General features: G+C 40.1%; 1 protein-coding gene across 1 annotated transcript in view; it reads left to right on the top strand.

Annotated features, from left to right (window-relative positions):
* The first annotated feature begins 6,888 nt into the window (after positions 1 to 6,888).
* The window catches only part of EPHX2 (epoxide hydrolase 2), a 73,601-nt gene continuing 53,973 nt past the window's right edge, over positions 6,889 to 26,516 (top strand). Inside the window, exons 1-4 of the mRNA XM_036751677.1 lie at positions 6,889 to 7,124; positions 19,253 to 19,337; positions 19,490 to 19,649; positions 20,739 to 20,929. Of these exons, the coding sequence (XP_036607572.1) occupies positions 7,024 to 7,124; positions 19,253 to 19,337; positions 19,490 to 19,649; positions 20,739 to 20,929 (537 nt within the window). The 5' untranslated portion in view covers positions 6,889 to 7,023. The remainder of the gene's footprint in view (positions 7,125 to 19,252; positions 19,338 to 19,489; positions 19,650 to 20,738; positions 20,930 to 26,516) is intronic.

The following is a 26,516-nucleotide window of genomic DNA, read 5'->3' as shown; positions in this document are numbered from 1 at the left end:
ATTTAAAACTTCAAATCTTATGAGGTCATGAAGAGTCAGATTTGATGAAAAATGACTCAACAACAACAACAACAACAACAAAGAACAGGAGATACCCGAGGGCAAGGACTGTTTTTGCCTTCCTGTTCACCTACCACAGTGCCTTTCATATTAGTGGATACTTCATAAGTGTTTTTTTTAATTCAACTGAGTTCAATTAAAACCCTCAATTGTCCTAGCTGGTTAGAAACAACCAAAACACAAAGAAAAAAGAAAAGTTGGAGCAAAGGTACTAAGCCTTCTCCAGATGGTGACGGGAAAATAAGGGGGGAAAAAGAAATTTACATGATAACTTTATTACATATTTAAAAGGAATAGCAAATTGTACATAATAGATTTGCAGTTTCATGTGAAATCATATTTTTTAAATTATATGATGTTATGAAAATGCTTTTTTTATTCCATAAATTATTTTAATTTATAAAAAATTATTAAATAATTAACTTACAAAAAACTAAATTAGATATATAATTTTCATGAAGTACTACTGTATTTTAATAGAAAAATCCAAATAAATGAGTCTACAGAATTAGAAGTTTAAAAGCTAATACTCTAGGAAACTTAGATAAATTATTTAACTTAAAAAAATATCCACCAACAAATTTCATACAAATGTCTATATACACAGGCTTTGAGGATGTTTTAGTAATCGTCAATATATTCCCAAACTGGGCTGAAGCTTACACATATTGAATCTGTGGGAAACAATATGAGGAATTCTGTTTCCACAGGATTAAAACTCCTCCCAGCTTTGAGTGATAGCAGAATGTAGGTCAGAGGTGACTGGTTCTAATCAGAGTTGTGATCTAGTACTGAAACAGGTGTCTGATCAGGTAAAAGGTCAGAAGCTTGTACGCATGCTTAACGAGATGTTTGAAGGGGACCCTATCTGGGTGGAGAGCATAAAGTGGGAGGTTTGGGAGATTGCATCTAGCCAATGGAAAGCAGGGTGGGAAATTCGAATCTGGATGAATTATAAAGGGTTTCCATAACTAGCTTAATGTGTGCTTGAGCTGGGCCCTTTTTCAGAAGGGGCAGAGGCTAAGTCACCCATCAGATAATGACATGAAATAAAAAAATCTTTTTTTTTTTTTTTCTAAATTCACTTGTGGTCAAGTGGAATTCTTGGTAAGTCTATTATTTCTAACAAATTGCTCTAATAGTTCCAAAGAAATTTCTAAATCATATCCTGTTTGAGGTCCCTTTCTGATAATATCAAATAAAGGATGGACTCATTTAATAGGTCAGTTTATCAAGGATCTTTTTGAAGATCTTACCCTAAACCATAAACTTCACTGTCCATACCCATATCCATTTCCAACTCTTCATGACCTCATTTAAGGTTTTCTTGGCAAAGATATTGATGTGGTTTGCCATTTCCTTCTCCAGCTCATATTACAGATGAGGAAATGGAGGCAAACAGAATTAAGTGACTTGCTCAGGTTCACACAACTAGTAAGTGTCTGAGGCCAGATGTGAACTCAGGAAGAAGAGTCTTCCTGACTCCAGGCTCCACACTATCCCAGGGGAGGGGAACCTATGGCTTTAAGGCCACAAGTGGTTTTCTAGGTCCTTAAGGGTAGCCTTTTGACTCAATCCAAATTTTACAGAACAAATCCTTTTATTTTTATTAATACATTTTTGTTCATCTTTTATATTTTTATTTTGTTTTTAAAATGAACACATTTAAAATACTGAAGAATAAAATAAGTTTAATGAAATAATCCTCTTAGATCAACCAGCACAATTAGAACATTAGTAAGCCATAAGGACTAAACTGATGGCTGCTTTGCTCATTATTTCATTCTAACTCTGCCCCCCCACCACCACCACTGGAGCCACTACCACACAAGGATGGTTAGTGAGAGAGTTTATGTGGGTGAAGTACACCAATCTGTTATCAGTTTTTTACAATGGTGCACTGTGTTTCTGTTTGAAGGGGAATTTGCGAATAACTGCACAGCTTAATAGTATTTTTTAATTCTGTCTAACAGCCCACCATGTCAAAGAACACCAAGAGAATGCTGAAGGAAGAAAAAAGATTTTTTAATGGGGATTGGGAATTGCAACATTATCTTGTTTCTGCTAAAGACAAGATAATTTGCTTGCTTTGTGAAACTGGAGTATCAACATTAAAGAAATTCAATGCTCATCAGCATTATAACACTCATAAGGACCACAATTATTTTGAATTAGAGGGAGAGGTGTGAAAGGTTGTACTATAGAAATTAAAAGATGAAAAGCAAAAGCAAAGACAATTCTTTCAAGCAGCAATAACACCTGGAAATCATGCCACTGAAGCATCTTACAAAGTAGCTTATATACTGAGGGGTGGGGGGGGGGAAGGGGGGAGGAAGCCATTCAGTGATGTAGGAATTGTGAAAGAAAGCATTGTTGAAATTCAAAATACAAACAACTACCTCTTTCAAGGAGAACCATAACTGATCAGCAGCCATGAATTAGTCTTCAACTTAACAGAATAACTTCTTGCAGTACTTCAAAAGGAAAACATATATTACTCAAGAGCTTTGGATGAATCAACTGATACTACAGACTCAGCACAGGTTTTATACTTCATTCAGGTCATAACAAGATTTTCTTTGCTACGAAGAGTTACTCGCTTTGGGAACTCTTGTGAACAGAAGGTGGGGAATAGATATCTTCAACAACTTTCAAAATATTGTGAAGTTGGACTGAATTTGGTAAATTTAGTGGGTTTGTATACAGACCATGAACCTTCAATGACAGGAAAACATGAAGGGTTTACTGCACAGATAAAAAAAATGTATTAACAGATGTAGATGCTCTTATCTCTTTTCACTGTATATTGCATTGGCAAAATTTCTGTGCTAAAGATACTATTTTAAATGACACTGTAATAAGTTATAATTAGTGTTAACTATATTCATGCGAATGCAACACAGCATTGTCATTTTCCTAACATGCTAAAGCTGATATTCAGTGTGGATTTGCCATGTCATTCTAAGGCATTGGTTATTGCAGGTGTTAGCCAAAAGTTTATCTTCACGAGAATAGATAGTTACATTTTATGAAGAACAGAATCAGCGATGTGAATTTTATGAAAGATTTCTAGAGGACTGTTGCATTTCTGTGTGATATCATGTCAAATCAAAATGACTTGAACATTGCAAGGTAAAACTAAATCTATATATGACATGTGGGGGGGTAGGGAGGGGAATCCAAGCATTTTTTAAAAAGCTACCTTTTTTGAAACACTTCTTCTTCAAAAGGAAATTTTCGATGAACATTTTCCCCAGTTAGCAAAGGTCACTGGTGAATAGGATGATATGTGCGAAACATTTGAAGAATATGCAGCTCTTATAGACCTATTAATTGGGGAATACAGTGAAAGGTTCACTGACTTTGAGAATCACGACATCACATGCAAATTAGCATTACCTAGTTGATATCAACAAGGCACCTAAAAAACTACAGATGGAACTGATTGAGCTCTCAGTAGATGACATTTCAAGGTCACTGTTTGATGCTAAGAAAGATCCAATTGAATTATGGAAAAATGCAGTAGAATACCCACATCTTTGGCAAAATGCTCAAAAATGCTTTCTTGCTTTTCAGCCACTTATTGTTGGAATCTACATTCTTCTATCTAACCCAAATCAAGATACCCTTAGGTTCACAAATAACTGATACCCATCTAGAGAATCAATTGAAACTGCAGACCTCCATGCTGCAACCAAATATTCAAATGCTTTCCAACAAATAGGAGATACAACAAAGTCATTAAAAGGTTAGTTAACTTTAAAATTAACAAATAGTTCCATTTTTTGAAATTAAGTACATAGATTTTTACAAAATAATGTACATTCTTAAGGATATCTAATTGAAGTTTCTTGAATGTGGCCTTACTAGATTACAGCTAAATATTAATGCAGCCTTCCAACATGAAATGGTTCTCCACCCTTGCTCTATCCACTGTGCTATCTAGCTGCCCATGAAACAAGATACATAAGGCCTAAATGGATATTGAAACACTTGCCAGGTTCCTTTTTTGTCTTCCTGATTATATAATTATGTTGATTATCTATTATCCCTGAGCCTTTTGGAAAAGTGCCTAGGAGCCAGATTGAAGACAAAAGCAGAAGTTAAAATCCAGGTCCCTTGTCCTAGTTCTTTGTAAAATTAGTGGTAATAATGCCCCACAGAAAAATGCTACCCTTGAAATCCACATTTCTAAGTGGGGATATTTTTGTCAAACAGTTATTATTATTCAAAACAATAGCTCCAGAAATTGTGTGGGTAAAGACTGAATTTTTACTTGTTATGGTGCTCCATTCTTGTCAAGAGGTTTGTTTAAGTTTGCCTTCGTTATTCCTTTTCTGATTTATTGCAATATGATTAACTGATGCTTGTTATTCAATCTGTAAGAGAATTTTTTGGATTTTGTATGACTTGTAATTCATTTTTGTTTTTTTGGTTCATCACTTTCATCAACCTCATTGAAATGAAGTTCCTATTTTTCTGTGTACTCAATTGCCTTATTGTAATATGGAGGTTTTAAAAAAAAAACCTTTATCACTGATTCCCAAGTAAAAATACTGACAACTAAAGCAATTGCTGGAAGACAAGAGTAAGAAGAGGATCTTAAAAACTTAACAAACATAGCCACAGAATAGTCCAAAACTAATGACACTTCTGAAGACGTATCAAAGGGAGGAATGCAGGGGGGGAAATAGGAACCACAATCATTTCATTCTATCCTGTTTAAATTTCCCCACCACCTGGTGGCCCAATATTAGAAAGTCCCCAATCCCTATGAAAGGCCACAGTAAAGCAGATGGCCTCATCCATTATTGTAACAATTACTTGCTGTCCTTGGATAAGGACCTTGCAGTTTTATCTACCAGGACTGCTTCCACAATCATAACCATATTTGGCTTCTTCCTCCTTTTCTCCTGCCCTTGAACAGGGAATGTTTTCTTATTCTGATAATAAATCCTGTCACGTACAATCCTAGTATCCCCCTTTTCTCCCTTGACTGATGTCCCTCTTGTTCTTCCTTTTCTATCTTAAATTGCCATGGAATACTGCTGATTGGCTCTGTATTCTGGTTGGGCCTGAAAGGTCATAAAAACCAAGGAGTCTGAATTTGCTCTTAGCAGAAGCAGATTCCTTAGCATGTTAATAAATTTCTTTACTTTCTTTGGCCTCTTATGTTTGACCCTACAATAATCCAACCTTTGATGATGGTATGCCTCTCCAAAGAGGTTGAGAGAAGCCCTCAATGTTGTACAAAGGCCTGGAGGAGGGAGGTAAGACTTCCCAGTTGAGGAACAGCCCAGTAGACCAATTTGGCTAGACTGAAGAGTACATGAATGGAAATGGTACCAGAGTTTGGAAAGGTAAGCTCAAGTCCAATTTTGGACTTGCAATGGCAAACAGGAGTTTGCATTTCATCCTAGAGGCAAAAGGGAGCCAGAACTGTGCTTTAGTAATATCACTTTGGCAGTTCTGTGGAGACTGGGCTGCAGACACCTGGGCTCACCCTCCAGATTTCACTGGGCTACACTGAGCAGTAATTTCACAAAAGCCAACACAGAAAAACAAATAAATAAAGGTGCTTAGTCTAGATTTCTCCTTTGCCCTTATCAGATTCTGCCTTGCATTTTACTTGTACGTGTAGAGTATGTGTTAATTTCTGAGTACTTCATAGGCTCCCTCAGAGAAGAGTCTGAAATAAATTTTAATCTTTATAACTCACCCCACCCCCCACCCCTTCCACCCCCCTGCCATCCACGCACCCAAGAGGCAGCAGAAAAGACAGCCTGGAAGCCAGGAATACACAGATTCAAGGTCCACTACTGATACAAATGGACTGTGTTACCATGGGCAAGTCACTGTACTTCTCAGGGGGGTCTAAGTAATTTTCTAAGACTAAACTTTGGGCAGCTAGGTGAAACAGTGGAAACGGAGTCTGGTCTGGAGTCAAGAAGACTCATCTTCCTCAGGTCAAATCCAGCTTCAGACACTTAATAGCTGTGTGATCCTAGACAAGTCACTTAACTGTTTGCCTCAGTTTCCTTATTTGTAAAATGAACTGAAGAAGGAAATGGTAAACCGCTCCAGTACCTTTGCCAAGAAAACCCCAAATGAAGAGTCGGACACGCGGAAAATGACTGAATAAGCCTCTAAATTGCAGGGAAGGGGCCAATCTATATTGGTGGTGGGAGTTTCCTCCCCAAGGAACTTATCCCGAGGAAATCATAGATTCATTCAGCGCCCAGTACCTACCACAGTACCTTGCACCAGTTTGGGACCCTGGGGTGGAGTCTAGTCTGTGTTCTGACTAGTATAGGGGCTTTTCCGATAGAAACTCACTACCACAGGTGCAGATGAGTCAGCTGGGCTGAGGAGCCCAGTCATCTTCAAATACAAATCCAGCTTTCTCTGTCTAATTATTCTCATTAACTGTTTACTAGCCTTCGGAATGGTCCTTGAAATATGTCGGTTTTATAGACCATTGGTGGGAACGTGCCCCTAGGGGCAAGGCACTGGCCCGGGAGTTCTCGATTGGGCCGGAGCATTTTCGTCCTCTCCAACTCGAGTCTCCGCGGCCTGCTTGGAAACTAAGGCGAAAGTAAAACAAACAAATAAATAAATAAAGGCTCTTATAAACCAGCTTGTGCCAGTAAAGGAAAGCCCGCAAGAACCGTTCATCCTGTCATCAGGAGTTGGGATTGGATGGGGGAATCACCGTTTGGAAGTTTCAGAGAGGGAGAAAAAGCTTTCTCGTAAAATAGGGCAAAGAGCCTGCGGTTAGCCTAGCCCAGATGGCTGGGCTCCAGGGGGCGGAACTGGAGCAAAGGCCACGCCAGAGTGCACAGCCCCAGGGCGCGGGTGTGAGCAGAAAAGCGAGCGGTGCATCCAGGCGGAGGAGAAGGAGGAGGAGGAGGAGGCAGGAGCGGTACAGAGCACAGGGGCTCCTGCCTTGGAGTAGCAGCAGCGATGGGGCTCCGCGCTGCTCTGTTCGACGTCGGCGGAGTGCTGCTGCGTCCCTCCCCGAACGTCATCTTCCGCCAGGCGGAGGAAGTCGCCGCCCTGCCCAGGTAGGGAGTGGAGCGCTTGCTCTCTCGCTCGCTCGCACCGGGCGGCCGGCCAGTCTAAGGAGCCCCTCGCCTGGGCTCTGGACCGCGCTGGAGTCTGCGCCGTGAGCCTTGAACTTCCCCCTTTTCCCTTTGCCCAAATAGTCTAGCGAGGGGGTGCCAATGTATTTCTACCTTAAAAGCCCCGCCCCTGAAAATCAGTGGACAGCCACCTCTAAGTTAAATTATACTCTTAAGAAGCTTGCTTTTTTAAAAGCGAGATTTTAAAACACAAACTCCTCTTTGTTTTAGATTAAGGACAGGGAACCTAAAACTACTCAATAAATAAAGACAAACTGGCCTTACGCTTCTAAACACATTGCCATCTCCAAACGTGCCTTTGCCCACGTTGACCATCTATGACCAGTGTACATTGGCTCCTCAGCTCTCAGTATCCCTCCTTTCCTTCCAAGTTCAGCTCCAACTGACCCTCCTACTGGAGTTCTTTCCTGGCTCCCCTAGCTTCTAGTGGCCCGCCCCTCATCAGGTTGTATTTATTTCGTAGGAGATGTAAGCTCCTTGACGGCAGGGACTATATTTTTTGATTCTGTATCTCCGATGCGTAACACAGTGCCTGGAACAGGGCAAGACCTCAATAAATGTTTGTTGATTGAATTATTGATTATAAAGGAGCTCCTAAGTTCAGCTCACCCAGTTTGGTTAGGGTGAAGGGTTGGAATACTTGGAAGGAACTTCACTGCGGTCCAGTCCAACACGTGCATGGAAAGTATCCCTATTATATAACATACCAGAAAGTGGGAAACACACCACCTATCTCAGCAGCTCTTTCCACTTTTGAAGTGCTCTAATTTTTAGGAAATTTTTCCTGACATCAATACTACCTTTGCCTCCTTGGAACTTCCACCTATTGCTAAATAAATATAACTCCTTTTTCACATGGCATTCCTTCAAATACTTGAAGACTGCTATTATGTTGCTGCCTGAGCCTTCTCTTCTCCAAGCTAAAATATCCCTAATTCCTTCTGCTGATCCTTACATGACAAGAGATAGCCCAGTGTGCAGAGCACAGGACCTGGAGTCAGGAAGACTTGCGTTCAAGTGTGGTCTCAGATACTTAGTAGCGGTGTGACTCTGGGCAGAGCCCTTAACTTCTGTCTGCCTCATTTTCCTCACCTATAAAATGGGGATAATAATAATAATGTCACCTACCTCCCACGGTTGGTATGAGGATAAAATAAGATAATATTTGTAAAGGGCTTTGCTAATTTTAAAGTACTATGTAAATCTTATTATTATCCCTCCTAACAAATAAGATAATATTTGCAAAGTGCATAGCGCAGTGCCTGACATATAGTAGATGCTTAATAAATGCTTATGGGATTCATTTCCCCAGAAAGGACAAAAAAGGAGAAACCATTCAGCAACATAAAAATCGACATATCGAAAAAGATCTACCGTCTTATATAGTATTCTGCACATAAACTTTCACCTCTGCAAAGAAATAGGAGCAAGTGCCTTCTCATAGCTTTTCTTTGAGGCAAACTTTGGTGATTACCTAGAATTAGGTTTTGATGCTGTTGATCTTTCATTTACATTGTTGTAGTCCTGGTGTGTATTATTTTCCTGGGTCCACTTCATTCTGTATCAGTTCATATAAGTCTTCCAAAGTTTTTTCCAAATTCTTAATATTCATTATTTCTTGCAGTGCCATAATACTCTATTACATTCACGCTCTACAATGTGTTTATCCTTCCCCAATCTGTACAACAACTTTGTTTTACAAGTGAGTAAATTGTGGCTAAGAGAGAGGTGAAATGACGTGCCCAAAGCTCCATAGTTATTAAGTGGCACAGCTAAGACTTAAACTGGGTTGTCACTTTGAGTCCCCAACTTTTACATTAGTCAGTAAGCATTTTATTAAGATCCTATTATGTGCCAGGCACTGTGCTAAGGGCTGGGCATACAAAGAGGCAAACAATAGTCCCTGACCTGGAGGAGCTTACAATATAATGGAGGACAATAATATATAAAAGGAAGCTAAAAAGGAGAGGGGGAAGGAGAGCATACCCAACCTTGGAGCTCAGTGAAGTCCAGATGAGTGGCCTAGGTGTGCTCTGTAAATGTAGGATTTTGGTGAAGCTCTCTTCCCTCCCATCAGAGGAAGGAAAGGGTCCCAGGGGCAGGGGATACAGATAAGATGTGAGTTCCAGGAAGATGGGATACCTGAGGGGCATGATTAAATCTAGAGTATGGCAGCTGGATCAGAAATAAAGAGGTGATGGCTTGGGTGCCTTCCTTAAGTGGAGTTCTGCGCTTTGTGTTCAGTCATTTTTCAGTTGTGTCCAACTCTCTGAGACTCCATTTGGGGTTTTCTTGGCAAAGATACTGGAGTGGTTTGCCATTTCCTTCTCCAGCTCATTTTACAGTTGAAGATACCAAGGCAAACAGGGTTAAGTGACTTGTCCAGGGTCACACAGCTAGTGTCTGAGGTCAGATTTGAACTCAGGAAGATGAGTCTTCTTGATGCCAGCCCTGGCACTCTTATCTACCGTGCCCACCTAACTTTGGGGGTCAAGAAAAACATGTCTATTCCTTCTTGCATATGACAGTCCTTTAGATACCAACGATGGCAATTGTGTACATGTCTTACCACTCCCCCCACCCAACCTTCTGTTCTCCAGGTTATCATCCCTACTTCCTTCAGCCATCTCCCTATGGGGACAGTTTTCAGTCCCTTCTGCATCCCAGTCACCCTCCTTCATATGTGCCGCAAGACCAGTGATCTTTGCAGTACTCTGTACTTCATTATAGCCATGATCATTAATTCACCATTAGACAGGCCTGTACTTTAACTTGTGTTTCCATTGTTGCCCTAATTCATCAATTACCCTTGTAACTAAGGGCTTTTCTGGTGTAGTTTAAGATTATAGATGTTTGCCATCAGTTGATAGAGCACAGCAAAGCTCAGTAACCCCCAGGAAGAATTGTTCATGACCTTGACCTTATTAGCTGTGTGCTAACCAGCAGTGGAGTTCTACACATGCAGGTGTTCTTGGGGGTATCCCTGGGGTTCTGGCTGTTGAAGTGGCAGTTACCATAGTAACAGAGGCTGACAGCATCAGTGAGTAAGAGCCTTGTTAGGGGCTTAGTGGAAGAATCAAACGAGCCAGTTAATGCTGTAAACCATAGGCCCTTTAATTTGGCATGTTTAAGAAAGGGCCTGAAATAAAAATAAATGGGCTTAATTGGAGACACTCAAGATGGCAAGGGGCAGCTCAAAGAGCCTGAACGCTCCCAAACTAGGGTAGCCCATTGGCCTCCCAATAGGACTGAGACTAGCATCTCCCAAGAAATGGGAAGGGCTCTTTCCTTGGCCTATTTGCTGACCATTGAGGGATAATTGGTTTACCTGCCCCAGACATCACAGCAAGGTAACTTCCAGACATCTAGAAGACTGGAAATTTTTAACCTGGAATGCTCCAAGTATAAAAGTTTCCAGAGAAGGGGAGGGTCCAGAGAGTAGACAGGTAAGGTTAAAAAAATGGTTAGCAGGCAGGAGAGGGGGTCATGACTAGGGAAAAGATAACTTCTTAGAGAAAGAGGAGGCTAGCAAAACAAGATTTTTGTTAACTACAACACACCTTGGTCATTCCCAACAGACATTAATTAAACACCTACCATGTGCCAAGAGTTATGCTAGACCTCATAAATACCAAAAAGAATGAAATAGCCCCTGCCCTCAAGGAGCTTATATTCTGTATGGGGAGACAGCATGCACATATATAATTATAATATATACAAAATATGTACCAAACCAAGGCAATTCATGGGGAAAGGCATTAACAGTTGGGGGATCAGGAAGGGCCTCCTGTACCAAGCCATTCTTGAGCTGAACTTAAAGGAAACAAGGGATTTTAAGACATGAAAGTGAGGAGTGAGTGCATTCTGGGCACCTGGGAGAGCCTGGGCAAGGGGATGGAGGCAAAAGATAGTCATTGGTGAGGAACAGCAAGAAAGCCAACTAGGCTGCATCAAGAGGTAATGTATAATAATTCTAGAAAGGTAGGGTAGAACCAGGTTGTGAAGGATTTAAAAGGCCAAACAGAAGAATTTGTATTTGACCCTAAAGGTAATAGACCCCAGAGTGTATTGAGCTGGGGTAGGGAGAAGGGGTCGGGAGCAGGTGGCAGGGATGGGGGTTGACATGGTCAAACCTGTAATTTAGGAAGATCATTTTGACAGCTATGTAAAGTACCAACTACATAACTACACAATTATATAGATTATTTGTGACTGACCTGTGGTAGAACCTTCCAAGCTCGTATTGGTCTGATCAACCACAGTTGGACGCTTTGTACCTTGACCCCAATATAAGTGGTGTCAGTTTGGTTCTCTTTGATAACAAAGGACAACAGCCAACCAACTGCATAATTGACATTTAGCAATATTTAATAAACTATCCTTGATAAGATAAATGGGATTTAATTCTTAAAGATTTGTATTCAAAGGTCCAAATGCTGTTTTTGTTTGTTTGTTTTGGGGGCCACTGACTATGTTACCATTATTAGAGAAGTGTGAATTTGGCAAAGTGTATTCAAGATCAGATATGCAGATATTTGAAAATAGTCTGTGGCCGCTAGGGAAATCTTTCCTTTTATAGTTGATCGTGTGACTTTGTGAACACAAAAGTACCATTGGTTGTGACCAGTGCTTAGCATAGCACCTGGTGTGTAGTAGTTGCTCAACAAATTCTGATTTACTGACTGACTGTTGTGAGGTGAGGCCAGGTTCTGACATCCAGAAGTGGTTGCCAGACAGGATTAATCAGGGTAGCATTAAGCCAGTTTTGAGGCAGACCTTTGGTTCCAAGCCCCATGGATTTCCTTAGGAGTAGCTATAGACATCAACTTCCTGATTGGGTAGCCCGCAAACCCAGCACTGTCTACTAGAATGTAGGACAGCAAGAATGTTGGCCTTTTCTAGAGTCTATGACCATAAGTCACAAATCAGGAAATACTGCTAAAGAGGGGAGCAGCTGGAGTGAGGAGTGGAGCGTCAATTCATTTCTATCTAATTCATCACAGAATAAAGACTGGGTAACCTTGGTGGTGGGTCTAGTTACAGTAAATAAGAATGATAAATGAGACCCAACTGGGACTCACCATTCCCCTCTAAGTATATCAATCACCATGGAAATTTACCAACTCAGGTGATCAGACTACCCATGGTTTCTGAGGTTCCAAGTGGTCTTGCTCTTGATCTTAAATAGGCTTCCAAGAAAAAAGTCAATGGGGGTGGGGGTGGGAGACTGTTTTTATCTTGTTCACAAATTAGCAGGAGGGTGGTCGTGCCAGGGTAACCATACTGGAGATATTGGGGTTCAGGAGGGAGTCTCATCCATGACTGCATCTGAGATGGTCCAAGAGGTACTATTTACAATTTAATGGACTCAAGTAAAGGCTTGAACCTGAGGCTTGGAGGAGAGCATGTGGGGGGTAAGGTGCAGACCAGAGGAAATTGTAAGCTGAATAAGGTAAAGTGTTGATCAACCACAAGCCAAGAAGATCCAGGCAGTAAACAAAGAACAGGCATTGGGGCCAGTGAGAAACAGCAACCCAGTTAATAGCATCTATCTTCTCTCTCCGCCCCCATCCTCTTAGTCCTTCTAGTGGGAAGCCATTTTCTTTCTCATTTGCCAGTCGGTCCCTTCTGTTCCTGGTTTTTCCAATAACCCTCCTTACCTACTGGGTAAAGCTACTGGCATTGGGGGTTCAAGTTTCCTTAACTATTTAATTTCGTGTCTGTTATTTGAAATCTTGCTATAAAAACTTGAAGGCTCTCGGGCTGCAGCCTACTTAGTTATTAAATGCATGGGGAAGGGGCATAGGGTCTCTGCTTGGGGTGGATGTCATGACTGTAACAGATGACAGAAAGAGGGCATAGCTGTTCAAGTCCAATTGTGTTCCTGTTTTCTCTTGAAATGACAGCACAAAAATGAATAAGAGGGAGTTAATACCCAAGATAAATAAAGAGATAGTAAGAGAGTACTTAGCTACCCTTAATGAATGATTTCAAGTCACCTGCCACAAGTGAAGTATATGCTCAGGTCCTATGAGAACTGGTAGATGTTATTGCAGCCAGGTAGTGTAGTGGATAGAGCACTGGACATGGAATCAGGCTTTTATGAGTTCAAATCTGGCCTCAGACACTTCCTAGCTGTGTGACCCTGGGCAAGTCACTTAACCCTGTTTGCCTCATCTGTAAAATGAGGTGGAGAAGGAAATGGCAGATGACTCCAGTGTCCTTGCTAACAAAACCCCAAATGGGGTCATAAAAAGTGGGACACAACTGGACAACCCACAGCAACAAAAGATTTGAATGCTGAGCCAATTATTAGTAATATGTGAAAGATCATGGAAAACAGAAGAGATACCACAAGATTGGAGAAGAGCAAATGTCCAATTTGGAACCCCTCTAACCCTCTGCCAAAAAAAGTAAAGAGAACAGAGTCTATAAATTCTCACCAATAAACTTGACTTTCATTCCTGAGAAAAATCTAGAGATATTTGACAAACATCTAAATGAGGAAATGGCAATTACAAAGAACCAGTATGGCATCATCAAGAACAGATCATCCAGATGAAATCTTATTTCCTTTTGCTCCTTCCCAACCCATCCCCCTTTATTGAATTTTCTCCCTTGACCCTGTACCCTTTCGAAAGTGTTTGTTTTTGATTACCTCCACCCCCATCTGCCCTCCCCTCCATTGTCCCCCCCCTTTTTTATCTTCTTCCCTCTTCTTTCCTGTGGGGTAAGATACCCAATTGAGTATGTGTGATATTTCCTCCTCAGGCCAAATCTGATGGGAGCAAGATTCACTCATTCCCCCCTCAACTGCCCTCTCCCCTCCTCCCACAGAACTGCTTCCCCTTGCCACCTTTATGCGAGACAATCCACCCCATTCTATCTCTCCCTATCTCCCTCTCTCAATATATTCCTCTCTCATCCCTTAATTTGATTTTATTTCTTTTAGATATCTTCCCTTCATCTTCAACTCACCCTGTGTCCACTCTCTCTCTCTCTCTCTCTGTGTATCTATATCTATATATCTATATATATATATATTTATATACACACATACATATATACATACATGCACATTCACTTATATATATATACATAAACATATATATATATATGCATATTCCTTTCAGCTACTATGATATTGAGGTCTCATGAATCATACACATCATCTTTCTATGTAGGAATGTAAACAAAACAGTTCAACTTTAGTAAGTCCCTTGCAATTTCTTTTTCTTGATTACCTTTTCATGCTTCTCTTGATTCTTGTGTTTGAAAGTCAAATTTTCTATTCAGCTCTGGGCTTTTCACTGAGAAAGCTTGAAAGTCCTCTATTTTATTGAAAGTCCATATTTTGCCTTGGAGCATGATACTCAGTTTTGCTGAGTAGGTGATTCTAGGTTTTAATCCTAGCTCCATTGACCTCGGGAATATCGTATTCCAAGCCCTTCGATCTCTTAATGTAGAAGCTGCCAGATCTTGGGTTATTCTGATTGGGTTTCCACAATACTCAAATTGTTTCTTTCTGGCTGCTTGCAGTATTTTCTCCTTGATCTGGGAGCTCTGGAATTTGGTGACAATATTCCTAGGAGATTTCTTTTTGGGATCTATTTGAGGAGATCGATGGATTCTTTCAATATCTATTTTGCCCTGTGGCTGTAGAATATCAGGGAAGTTCTCCTTGATAATTTCTTGAAAGATGATATCTAGGCTCTTTTTTTGATCATGGCTTTCAGGTAGTCCAATAATTTTTAAATTATCTCTCCTGGATCTATTTTCCAGGTCAGTGGGTTTTTCAATGAGATATTTCACATTGTCTTCCATTTTTTTCATTCCTTTGGTTCTGTTTGATAGTATCTTAATTTCTCATCAAGTCACTAGCTTCCACTTGCTCCAATCTAATTTTTAAGGTAGTATTTTCTTCAGTGGTCTTTTGGACCTCCTTTTCCATTTGGGTAATTCTGCCTTTCAAGGCATTCTTCTCCTCATTGGCTTTTTGGAGCTCTTTTGCCATTTGAGTTAGTCTATTTTTTTTTTATAAATTTCTTTATTTATTTTTAGTTTACCACACACGGTTCTACATAGTTTTGAGTTCCAGTTTTTCTCCCCTCCCTCCCCCCTCCCTCCCCAAGATGGCATGGAGTCTTATATAACTGTCATGTATGACTTTGCATTGAATTAATTTATGCACTAGTCAAGTCGTGGAGAAGAATTTTGACCAATGGAATGAATCATGAGAAAGAAGAAACAGAACCAAAAAAAACCCCCAAAAACAAAAACAAAAGAGAAGCAGAAAAGGCGAGCATGTAGTGTGCCTCAGTCTGTATTCAAACTTCGCAGTTCTTTGTCTGGATGAAGATAGCATTCTCCATCGTGAGTCCCCTGGAGTTGTCCTTGCCCCTTAGGTTGCTGAGAAAAGCGCAGTATGTCAGGGTTGGTCCTCACGGAATCCACATATCTGTGGCTGTGCACAACGTTCTCCTGGCTCTGCTCCGCTCACTCAGCATTATGTCGTGTAGGTTTTTCCAGGTTGTTATGAAGTCTGCATCATCCCCATTTCTTATGGCACAATAGTATTCCATCACCTTCATATACCACAGCTTGTTCAGCCATTCCCCAATTGATGGGCATCCCTTTGCTTTCCAATTCTTGGCTATCACAAAGAGAGCTGCTATAAATATTGTTGTACATATGGGTCCTTTTCCCGCTTGCGTGATTTCTTTGGGATACAACCCTAGAAGTGGTATTGCGAGTTAGTCTATTTTTTAAGGTGTTGTTTTCTTCAGTGTATTTTTCAGTATTTTTGGGGGTCTCCTTTAGCAAGTCATTGACTTGTTTTTCATGGTTTTCTCACATCCTTCTCATTTCTCTTCCCAATTTTTCCTCTATTTCTCTAACTTGCTTTTCCAAATCCTTTTTGAGCTCTTCCATGGTCTGGGACCAGTTCATGTTTTTCTTGGGGGCTTTTGTTGCAGGCTCTTTGACTTTGTTAACTTCTTCTGTCTGTATGTTTTGGTCTTCTTTGTCACCAAAGAAAGAATCCAAAGTCTGAGACTGAATCTGGGTGCGTTTTTGCTGCCTGGCCATATTCCCAGCCAACTAACTTGACCTTGAGTTTTTCAGTGGGGTATGACTGCTTGTAGAGTTTAGAGAACTATGTTCCACGTTTGGGGGGGAAGTGCCAGCTCTGCCACACCAGCACTGCTCCTTCCCCAAGAACCCCCAACCCGAACTGGGCTTAGATCTTCAGCAGGCTCTTCACTCCTGCTCTGATCTGCCACTTAATTCCTCCCACCAGGTGGGCCTGGGGCCAGAAGCAACTGCAGCTGTACTTCTGTAGCTGCCCCACCTCCACTGCCCCTGGGGCGGTAGCCAAACCGCAAACTCCTTCCACTGCCACAGCTTTTCCCACTAACCTTCTCTGTTTTCTTTGGTGTTTGTGGGTTGAAAAGTCTGGTAACTGCTGCAGCTCACTGATTCAGCGTGCTAGGGCACGCTCTGCCTGGCTCCTGGTCTGGTTGGTCAGCGCTGCTCATGCTGGGCTCTGCTCCGCTCCAATCCACTCTGCTCCCAGCTCCATGAGGGATAGACCACACCCAAAGACCATCCAGGCTGTCCTGTGCTGGAGCCCTGCTTCCCTCTGTTGTTTTCTGGGTTCTACAGTTCTAGAATTGGTTCAGAGCCAATTGTTATAGGTTTTTGGAGGGACTCGGCGGGGAGCTCACGCTAGTCCCTGCTTTCCAGCCGCCATCTACCAGAGATCTTTAATTACCAAATCCAATGGCCTTTTTTCTCAATCCTCATCTTTCTTGACATGAAGATGATAATTGAATCTATAGGAGCTGATGAGACCACCAAATGAAATAAGATGGAGGGAGAAGAGAAGAAAGCCAAGAACAAAAGTTCTATGGGACACTCATAGTTAGTGGGAATGACGATCCAGGAAAGGAGATTGAGAAGGAGCACTCAGATGCGTAGGAGGAGCCCCATGAGATAGTAGTATCTTGAAAACCTAGAGAGAAGAGAGTATCAAGAAGAGAAGAATGATCAGCAGCATCGAGAGCTATAGAAAGGTCAAGGAGAAGCTCAACCTCATCATGTGGGGAGTAAACAGTGGTAGAAAGCATCTGAGTGATGTGAGATAAGGAAGAAGGGAGAAGACGGAGCTCTTGGAGAATGACCTCAATTTTTCCAGTAAAATATCAGACAAGATTCTCATCTGAGAAGGTCAGAGTAAAGAGAGCCATGGAAGGTTAAAGGAGTGATGGAAGGCTTGGAAGAGCTTCTGCAGTGAGTGTTTTAATGAGTTAATTAAGGAGATGTAAAAGGGTTGCTTGGCAGCAGGGAGGGTCCAGTTGAGGTTGTATAACATAAATTTGTAGTGAGTCCAGTTGAGCTGTTTGTGTGATGCCATGGAACGACACAAGAGGGCGGTGGTAGCCTCGGGTATAATTGAACACTTAGTATAAGACTTCTTTCCTAGTTTGTAAGGTTTCCAGGGGGCAGTGAGTAATTTTTTTAAAAGGCCAAATAAGTTTGGGAACCTATGGTTTAGAAGCAAAGGCAACAGATGGTGGGAGTGATTCAAGGCTGAGATTTGGCAGGACACAATCAATCATGTATGGTTAGGGGACAAGGGACTCAAGACAAGACAACAGTACAGAGTTGATCTGGTTACTCAAGGGGTCAAGATGTGAAAAGAAGGAGAGAGTGACTAGTACAGGAGCAACAGCCTAGGAGAGAACTGGAGCAGGGGGCGTCGAGAAATTGGATGGAGGTCATGGTGTGACTTGCCCGGAGTCACATAGCTAGTCAGTATTTGAGACAGGATTTGAACTCAAGTCTTTCTGACTCCCAGCTCAGCACTACCCAGATGCCTCTAAGTGTTCAAAACTGAATATGTATAATATGTCACCACACCAAATACCCATTTGCCATTTGAGTTAGTCTATTTTTTAAGGTGTTGTTTTCTTCAGTATATTTTTCAGTATTTTTTGGGGTCTCCTTTAGCAAGTCATTGACTTGTTTTTCATGGTTTTCTCACATCCTTCTCATTTCTCTAGCTATATGGAATGAAAGTTATGGAACTATTAAGTGCTAACAGAAAAAATTTTAAGATGTGGAGATGGGATAAAATATATTATCTGTTCCTGGAAATTGTTCCCAAGATATTTTTAGTGAGTCTGCATCCCAATACTTGTGAACCTTAAGTACAAAGAATAATGACAATAAGATACTAACTTGTCCCAAGACTCTTTTTCTCTGAACTCTGTCAAACCAACAAAAGGACAAGATAACAGCAGCAATGGTGATGATAATGAGCTGACCTTTAAATAGAGCTTTGAGGTTTACAAAGTATTTGCAAAGTATCTCAGCTGTGACGTTGGACAAGTCGTCTCATTTCTCTGAGCCTCAGACAATTCAAAGGCTACAAACTAGAGGGAGGTTATGAGCTCCCTCAGTGGAGAGGATTCCCATCTGGACAAAATCAGAGGTTCTTGGCATATTGATATTGTTTTTCTTTTAAGAAAAGAATTTGACATTAGAGATGTATTTGGAGTAGTTTGCCATTTCCTTCTCCAATGGATGAAGGGAAACGGCTTGGGCATGTCACTTAACCTCTGTTTGATAAGGATATAAAATGACTTCTCCAACTCTAAATCTCTGTTCCTGTGAATCTTTTTAAACCACCTTTATCAAGTGGAGGCCTGCAGCTCTTTCAAAATGTAGTTGGAGTAAGTGTGGTGTAATCTTTTGGATTTTCAATGTCTAACACGGTGCTTGACACACAGTAGGCACTTGATAAATGCTTGTTCAATTTAATGGAGGAAACTTAGGCAGAGAAAGAAGAAATGACTCACTCTATGGCCATACGATGAGTATTTGAAAGGGCAGGTATTAGAAACCAGGTGTCCTGAACTTCCAGCACAGTGCCATTTCTGTTATGCCATGCTCACTATCCAACAGGATAAACTAGCTGTGACTTTAACATTCTGAATATTCATTCACTTTTTTGTTTGTTTGTTTGTTTGTTTGCTTGAAACATCCAGCGGCTTTTTAAACAAAGTCGTTACTCAAGAAGGCCTTGATAACCCTTACCAGTGCCTCATCAGAGGAAAGATCACATTTTTACAGGTAAGACTTCCCTGGGTGAGATAACCAGTAGTGGGATTTCTGGGTTGAAGAGTATGAATGTGTTAGTTGTATTCCAGAATGGTTAGAGCGGTTCTCCCCAAGTGGGGAGAACCGGTTTTTCCTCTCCAACATTGGCATATCTGTTTTTGTAGTGGGTTTCTCTCGTGGAAGAAGATTGTAGGAAGCTTTCTGCAGCCTCTGGTTTCTGCCTTCCTGAGCAATTCTCCATACGGAAAATCTATGAAGATGTCATTTCAAAAGGAAAGATCAATTACCCTGTTCTTCAGGCTGCCATCACTTTGAGGAAAAAGGGTAAGAGCCAAATGCTTTACACTTTTTATCCAAGGGTCACTACAAATACTTAGAGGCATTTAGTCCAAAACAGAACAAAATGCTCCCTGATATAATAAATAAAAGCCTGGAGGAAGCTGTAGAAGTAGGTTATAGACCACACCAAGCCTTAACAAAGAGTAAATGCAGAAAAAAAAACTCTGGTAGGCCAAAAACTGATGATTTCATCCATGTAGCAACTCCCTCCACTGATGCATACCATAACCTGCATTAATTCATTGTCCTACAATCTTCCAAAGCTCAGAGAGATTAAATGACTTGGTCACACAGCTAATAAGTGGCACTATCAGAAGCGGTATTTGAACCCAACTCTTTGTGACTCAAGATTCAAGCATTCGATCTTCTACACCAACTTCGAATTTCATCTTTCAGATTTTCGCTTTAGAGGTGGAGTGGTTGACTTGTTAGTCGTGAGGCCTGAATTCATTCACTGATATGGGATGGGATAGGGCAGAATGCTCTTGCATTTAGGTATATGGAAGCCTGAAAGCGCTCTACTACCTTTTGGGCAGCAGGCCATGAACATACCACCCTACTTTCTTATTTTCTCACTCAGAACAATACAGAAATCATTGCATTCATTGTTTTCCTCTTACTTCAAGAACTGACTGGCTTTGTTGGGTACCTGCATCCAGGAAATATGTCTCAGTTTCCCCAGCTATAAAAGGAGAGAAACAATCCTTGAATTCCAGAGCAAGGGTTATAAAGAAGTTTGATACCTGGTGGTTATGGCAGAGTGCAGTGTATTTCACTTAAACACATATTGAGGAGATTTAACTCATTTTCATACCCGTGACTTAGGAGGAGACCAGGGGAAAGAATTCTAGATTATCACAAAGCCATCTTCAAACCTAAATTATAGTACTGAGAACTGAAGATCTGGAAACAGTCACAGAAAGGAAATTGTGGTAGAGGGGAGGCTACATTTGCTATCCTGATGCACCTTAGTTTGGTTCTTTTCTTGTAAATCAGATAGCATCCCTATAGGTGGTTTTGATCTTTCCAAAGGCACTGGTGACAATCATTACCTGTGTGTATTTTATATCTTAGGATATAAAACCTGCATCATTACCAACAATTGGCTTGATGATAGTTCCCAGAGAGACACTTTTGCCCAGTTGTTACAAACCCTAAGGAAACACTTTGACCTAATCATAGAATCATGCCAAATTGGAATGGCCAAGCCAGACCCAGAAATTTATAAGTTTGCCCTGGAGGCATTGAAGGTGGAACCACATGAGGTGAGTTGAAATTTCCCTATTGCAAGAATATCTTAATTTGAGGGGGAATTAAGTGACAACAAGCAATATAGAAAGCTCAGGGAAGCTTAAGGAATGTTGGGAAAGGAAGGTTGGGAATGGGAATAGAGAGGGAAGGGAGGAGATAGAAGTAGAGTAAGGGAAAGAGAGAAAGGCCTCTCCAGAGGACTTTGCTCCAACCCTGAGTGGCATAGAGTGAGAGAGGCAGAGCATCTGGATATTAGAAGGTCTTAGGGGTTGATTACCGGTTGAAATCAAACTTGAAAACTGAAGAAAAGTAAAGTAATTTCGAAAAATGGAGTTGACATATTTCTTGCCTTATAATGGGTGTGGGAAGGCCTTGAGGGAAAGAGAGTATTAGGAACTTAATATTTTTTTAAAATGCTAAAAATAATGCATTTTTAATTTTTTTTAAAAATTTGAATTATCTTCTTTAAAAAAAAAGAAAAATGAAGAACTCATATCATATTGGCAAAGACGGCAAAAATGGAAAGTGGACATTGCTGGAGGGGCTGTGGAACAACAGGCCATAAAGATTTTTTTTCTTCTTGTTAATCATTTGCCTTTTAATCTTAGCTACATTGGATTTGCTTGTGCAAAAATTTCTTTTTATATGATAAAAATTTTCTACTTCATCTTTTATAATCCTCTCTTTCCCTTGTTTAGTCATGAAATGATGCCCTATGCACACCTGTTTGGAGGTTGTCTTGGCATGTGGTATAGGGTGTTCATCCTGATGCTGGCTTTTCTGGTGGCCCCTCCTCCACCATGCTGTAGGCTTCTGGCTTATCTTTTTATACATTTCTCAGGGTGGACAAAGTTACTTACTGTAGTTTCTTATTAGATTTCTTGATCATTGTTCACTCTGGTCCTATTTTTAGGCTGTTGCCAAAGCAGATATATGGGAATTAGGCTGCTGCTTCTGTTTAAACAGCCATCTTAGGCAGAAGCCAATTCTGATTAATCTTCAAGCAGCATAGTTGAGTGAGAAGAAGTCAGGGAGAGAGATAATGGTATGCATTTATTAGAGCATCAGCCTTGGAGTCAGGAAGACCTGAGCTCGAGTCCTAAATCTGTCCTATTTTAGTTGTGTTATCATGGGCAAGTCACTTAACCTCTAAATATTCCAGGTAAATTTCTAAGACTATCATTTAAGGAGGAGTTTGCAGATATGCTTGGGTGGAGTGATCAACTCCAGGCCTGGCACTCTATCCACTGTGCTACCAAGCTGCCCAGAGTATAATGATAGGACTTACTAAGTTATAGACGAGATGAGGACTGCATTCATGGAGGGAATCCCTGTAAGTGGGAGCTCCCCATGATAATGCTGTTGCATTCTTCTTGTCTTTCCTTCTGAATTGTATTTTGCCCTGGAAGGGATCTTGGAGGGAAGGCCTCAGGTAGTATGGTGTGTTAAAAAGATTGATGCATTTGGAGTTGTAGCCTGGGCTTACATCCCAGCTCTGTGTTTACTTGTGTGGCCTTGAGCAAATCACTTCAGTTATTGTCCCTTTCTGGATCTTGGTTTCCTATTTTGTAAAGAAAGATTTGAATTAGATAGTTTTGGAGGGCTCTTCCACATTGGAATCTATGATCTTAAGATTATTATACTCTTGGAAAATATCAGGTATAAGCTGAAAGCTTTTTAAACTTCCAAGATCTCTTTCAGAAGCAAGTATGTATTTGGTCCTATGTTAGAGCCCTACTTAAGAGAATGGCTTTCATGGTTAATTGGGAAAAGGCAAATACAGAGGTTCACATGACTGACATAGAGATGCCAGGGTTACTGTAAAATCTCTCTTCTGCTGTGGTTGGGGAGGAGTGAGTGTGATGATGGAAGGGGAGAAGAGGAAGGGTAGGGAGATGGGAAATGTGGGAATAATTTCCGAGGTAGACCCTGGACATGGTGGGGACTAAATGATACCATATCTGCATATCCATGTCTATAGCCATATTTATGTCTATACATCTGTGTGTGTATATATATATGTGTGTGTGTGTGTGTGTATGTATATATGCATGTGTTATGTGTGCATGGCTATATATTTGTACACAGATATAATATTTTATAATATACATGCATGTGTGTGTATATTTTATGTATATATTTGTATACATGTACATATGCATGCATGCATGCATGCATACATACACACAGAGATTTATGGTGTGCATGTATGTACATGTATATGTATACATGCACATACACATGCATATTCGTACAGAGATAATATTTTAATTAACAGGCAAGACTTGGTATTGATACGGAAGTTATCTTCCAGTTTTCTGTGTACAGCAAAATTGTTGACTCAACAAAGGTCAGAATTAGTAAAAATCAAGAGAGAATAACAGTGAGAAAAAGAGATGACATATAATTAAAACTACTCAATCTTGAACTATTTAAAGAAATGAAATAGGATTTAAGGCTTAATATTTTGACATGTAATCTACATGGGTAATCACCTTTCAGCCTGCTATTGAACATGTTACCATATCATCCCCAATTCTAAGAAAATCTAGATTTATGTTTGAATATGTTCTTATTAACTATGAAAATTGGAACACCATTCCTACTCATTAAACAGTGATCAGAACCATCACCCCCAGTTATTAAATATAACTTACTTAAACTTTTAAAATCTTTTTTCCACATAAGCAATTGTTAATCTCTCATTATTTATCTTTTAAGCTTGAATAACACACCTGTACCATTACTGCATAAACAAACTAAGAGCGTAATGCATAAAACATGAAGACATAAAGTAATTATTTACAGCGTTTTGGTTGTGATAAAAATCATAGCTGGAGTCACTTTTAACATCCCTGCTACTCTTGACTTTTACTTGCTTTTGGAATAAAGTCCTACCATTCATCTGTGAGGAAAGCAGCTAGAGTCTCTCAAAAATCTTTTTCTTGTTTATTCACAATATAAAGGTTAAACACATTCTCTCAGGTTCTCTTTATTCTCTCAAACTTCTGGTCATGATATAATCTGTGACTGACAGTTAATCTTTTTGCCCCTTCACAGATAACATTTAAGACTCATTTTCTTTATAGCTGACAGGTGAGGCTCTCCATTCCTCAACATCTCATCAGAGAATGACAGTTAAGCTGTGACTGTCCAAAGTTCCATTAACATCTTTTTAAAAAAATAAATAAGCATTATTTATTTTTAACATTTAAAAAAAATTTGAGTCCCAAATTCTCTCCCCCAACTCCACTTCCTTCCCCATCCATTGAGAAAGCCAGCAATATCATATCAATTACACATGTGAAGTCCTGCAAAACATATTTCCATATTAGCCATATAGCAAAAAAAGGAAAAGTGAAAAAAATTATACTTCAATATGCATTCAGAGTTCAGCATTCAAAGTTCATTAGTTCTCTCTCTGGAGGTGGGTTGCATTTTTCATCATGAGTCCTTCAGATTTGTCTTGGATGGCAGTATTGATCAGAGTAGGTGTCTTTCACAGTTGATCATCATTACAGTCTTTTACTGTGTAAAATGTTTTCTTGGTTCTTCTCGTTTCACTTTACATCAGTTCATGTAAGTCTTCCCAGGCTTTTCTGAAACTATCCTGCTTGGCATTTCTTACAGCACAAAACTTGTTCAGCCATTCCCCAGTTGGTGGGCATCCCATCAATTTCCAAGTCTTTGCCACCACAAAAAGAGCTGCCATAAATACTTTTGCACAAATAGATCCTTTTCCTTTTTCTTTGATCACTCTGGGATACAGACCTAATAGTGGTATTACTGGGTCAAAGGGTATACACAGTTTTATAGCCCTTTGGGTGTAGTTCCAAATTATTCTCAAGTTCAAAGTTGCACAACATCTTAAAGAGAAAGCGGTAGTATTTATAATCTGGGAAAAGCTATTGAAGTTGGAGTTAAGTAAGTAATTGTCAGTCAAATGGGAAATGGACACAGAAATTATATCCACACTGCTTACAATAATTTGATGCAGAAGTCCAAGCAATGTAAATAGATTGCCACAATATGGAGATTAGTAGAGCCCACGAGGTTCTGACTTACTTGCCAGATAGAAAGAAAGGGCTGGCAAAGTCAAAACCAAATATATAAATTCATTTGTAAAATCTGATGAAAGATAATGGATGATCATGGACAACATGTTCTCATAAAGCAGAGAGAAGCAGTGGAGGATAAAAACAATCTTATAGTCCAGGACTGATTGTGCCTGGTCTTGTATTTCTGGTTTGTGATTACAAAAAAACAAGACATTTGTAGACCATTTAACAAAGTTTGCTTAGCTGTAGGAGGCAAAAAAATATTCAATAAGAATACAATATTGGTTCAGCTGAACATAGCTTCCCTGTTTCTGTGTTGGCCATGTGGGTTCACTGGTCAGAAGCTTGAGGGAGAACCTCCTAACTCCAGGTAGTTAGGCCATCAGGAAGCTTCATCAATGATTTAAAGATTTAGCTTCCTGGATTGGTTAAGTGCTGAGGAGGCTTCAATACCTTTTAAGGAAAAAAAAACTAGCCTAGCTTGTATGGAGTAGGGCCCCTACGAAGAGATAGCCCAGCCCTACATGACAGGGCCTTCGAAGATATGATTCTTTCAAATCCACTTTAAAAAAAGTTTGGCAAGACATCCAACTTTGCCAGGGGCTATTAACCTGCTATCAATTAACTTATCTTTTTAAATATTTTGATAACTATATTCCAATATAATTGATTTTCTTTATAACCATATATATTTTATTTTTTGCATTTGAAAAACAATATTCTAAGAAGGCTTCACCAGAGTGCTGAAGGCATTTATGACAAAAAAGCAAAAACAGTTAAGCACCCCTGAACTAAGCAAAGTCATGCTAAGGGGATTTAAGAACAAAAACAGAAGTCAAACAACAAAGAGAAGAAAAATAAAAAATATTTGTAAAAATTATTGTAAAAGTTTTCTCCATCACGGACAATGGAATCACCATACTTCAGCCCTAAGACCATTTCCTAGCTGTGCTTAATAGAAACAATATAAATGACACTAAAGAGAACAAAGATGGGAAAAGCACTCAAATTAGACTAAATGTATACAGAGGGCATACATGGTAGCACTGAGACAATTGTGAAAGTGTTGAAAGATTGATATCTGAAGGAGGGAAAGACACCAAAGGAGTGAAAAATCTTAGACTATTAATACTGAAAAAAGCAACCAAGAGAACTATCAATCTGCAAGCTACTCTCCCATATACACAAAATCTTAATGAAAGTCATTTCACTTTGAAGAAGAACAGGAATAAACTATGTCACCAAGTAATTTTGTGATGGGAAGAGCTGATAGGCTAGTCATATGTGAAGACAAAGGGCGATAGTTGGATAGCCAGAGTTCTCCCTAGGTACCCTCACTAGGTATCCAACATGTTGGGTGGACCACATGCAGTAAACTTCTGAGAGGACATGGACAAGATGGGCAGGTATAGATGGGATGTAGTCTTCATCATTAGATGGAATTTATGAATAGATGAGGTCACAGATCCATTTGTGTGTGGAGTATCAAATGAGAAAATATATGTAAAGTGCTGTGGAAACCTTGGAGCTCTATGGCTATCAG

This window comes from Trichosurus vulpecula, chromosome 3 (genome assembly GCF_011100635.1).
Source record: "Trichosurus vulpecula isolate mTriVul1 chromosome 3, mTriVul1.pri, whole genome shotgun sequence".
NCBI classification, from domain to species: domain Eukaryota; kingdom Metazoa; phylum Chordata; class Mammalia; order Diprotodontia; family Phalangeridae; genus Trichosurus; species Trichosurus vulpecula.
The sequence above is the reverse complement of the archived record's forward strand: the minus strand, read 5'-3'. Positions and strand labels throughout refer to the sequence as shown.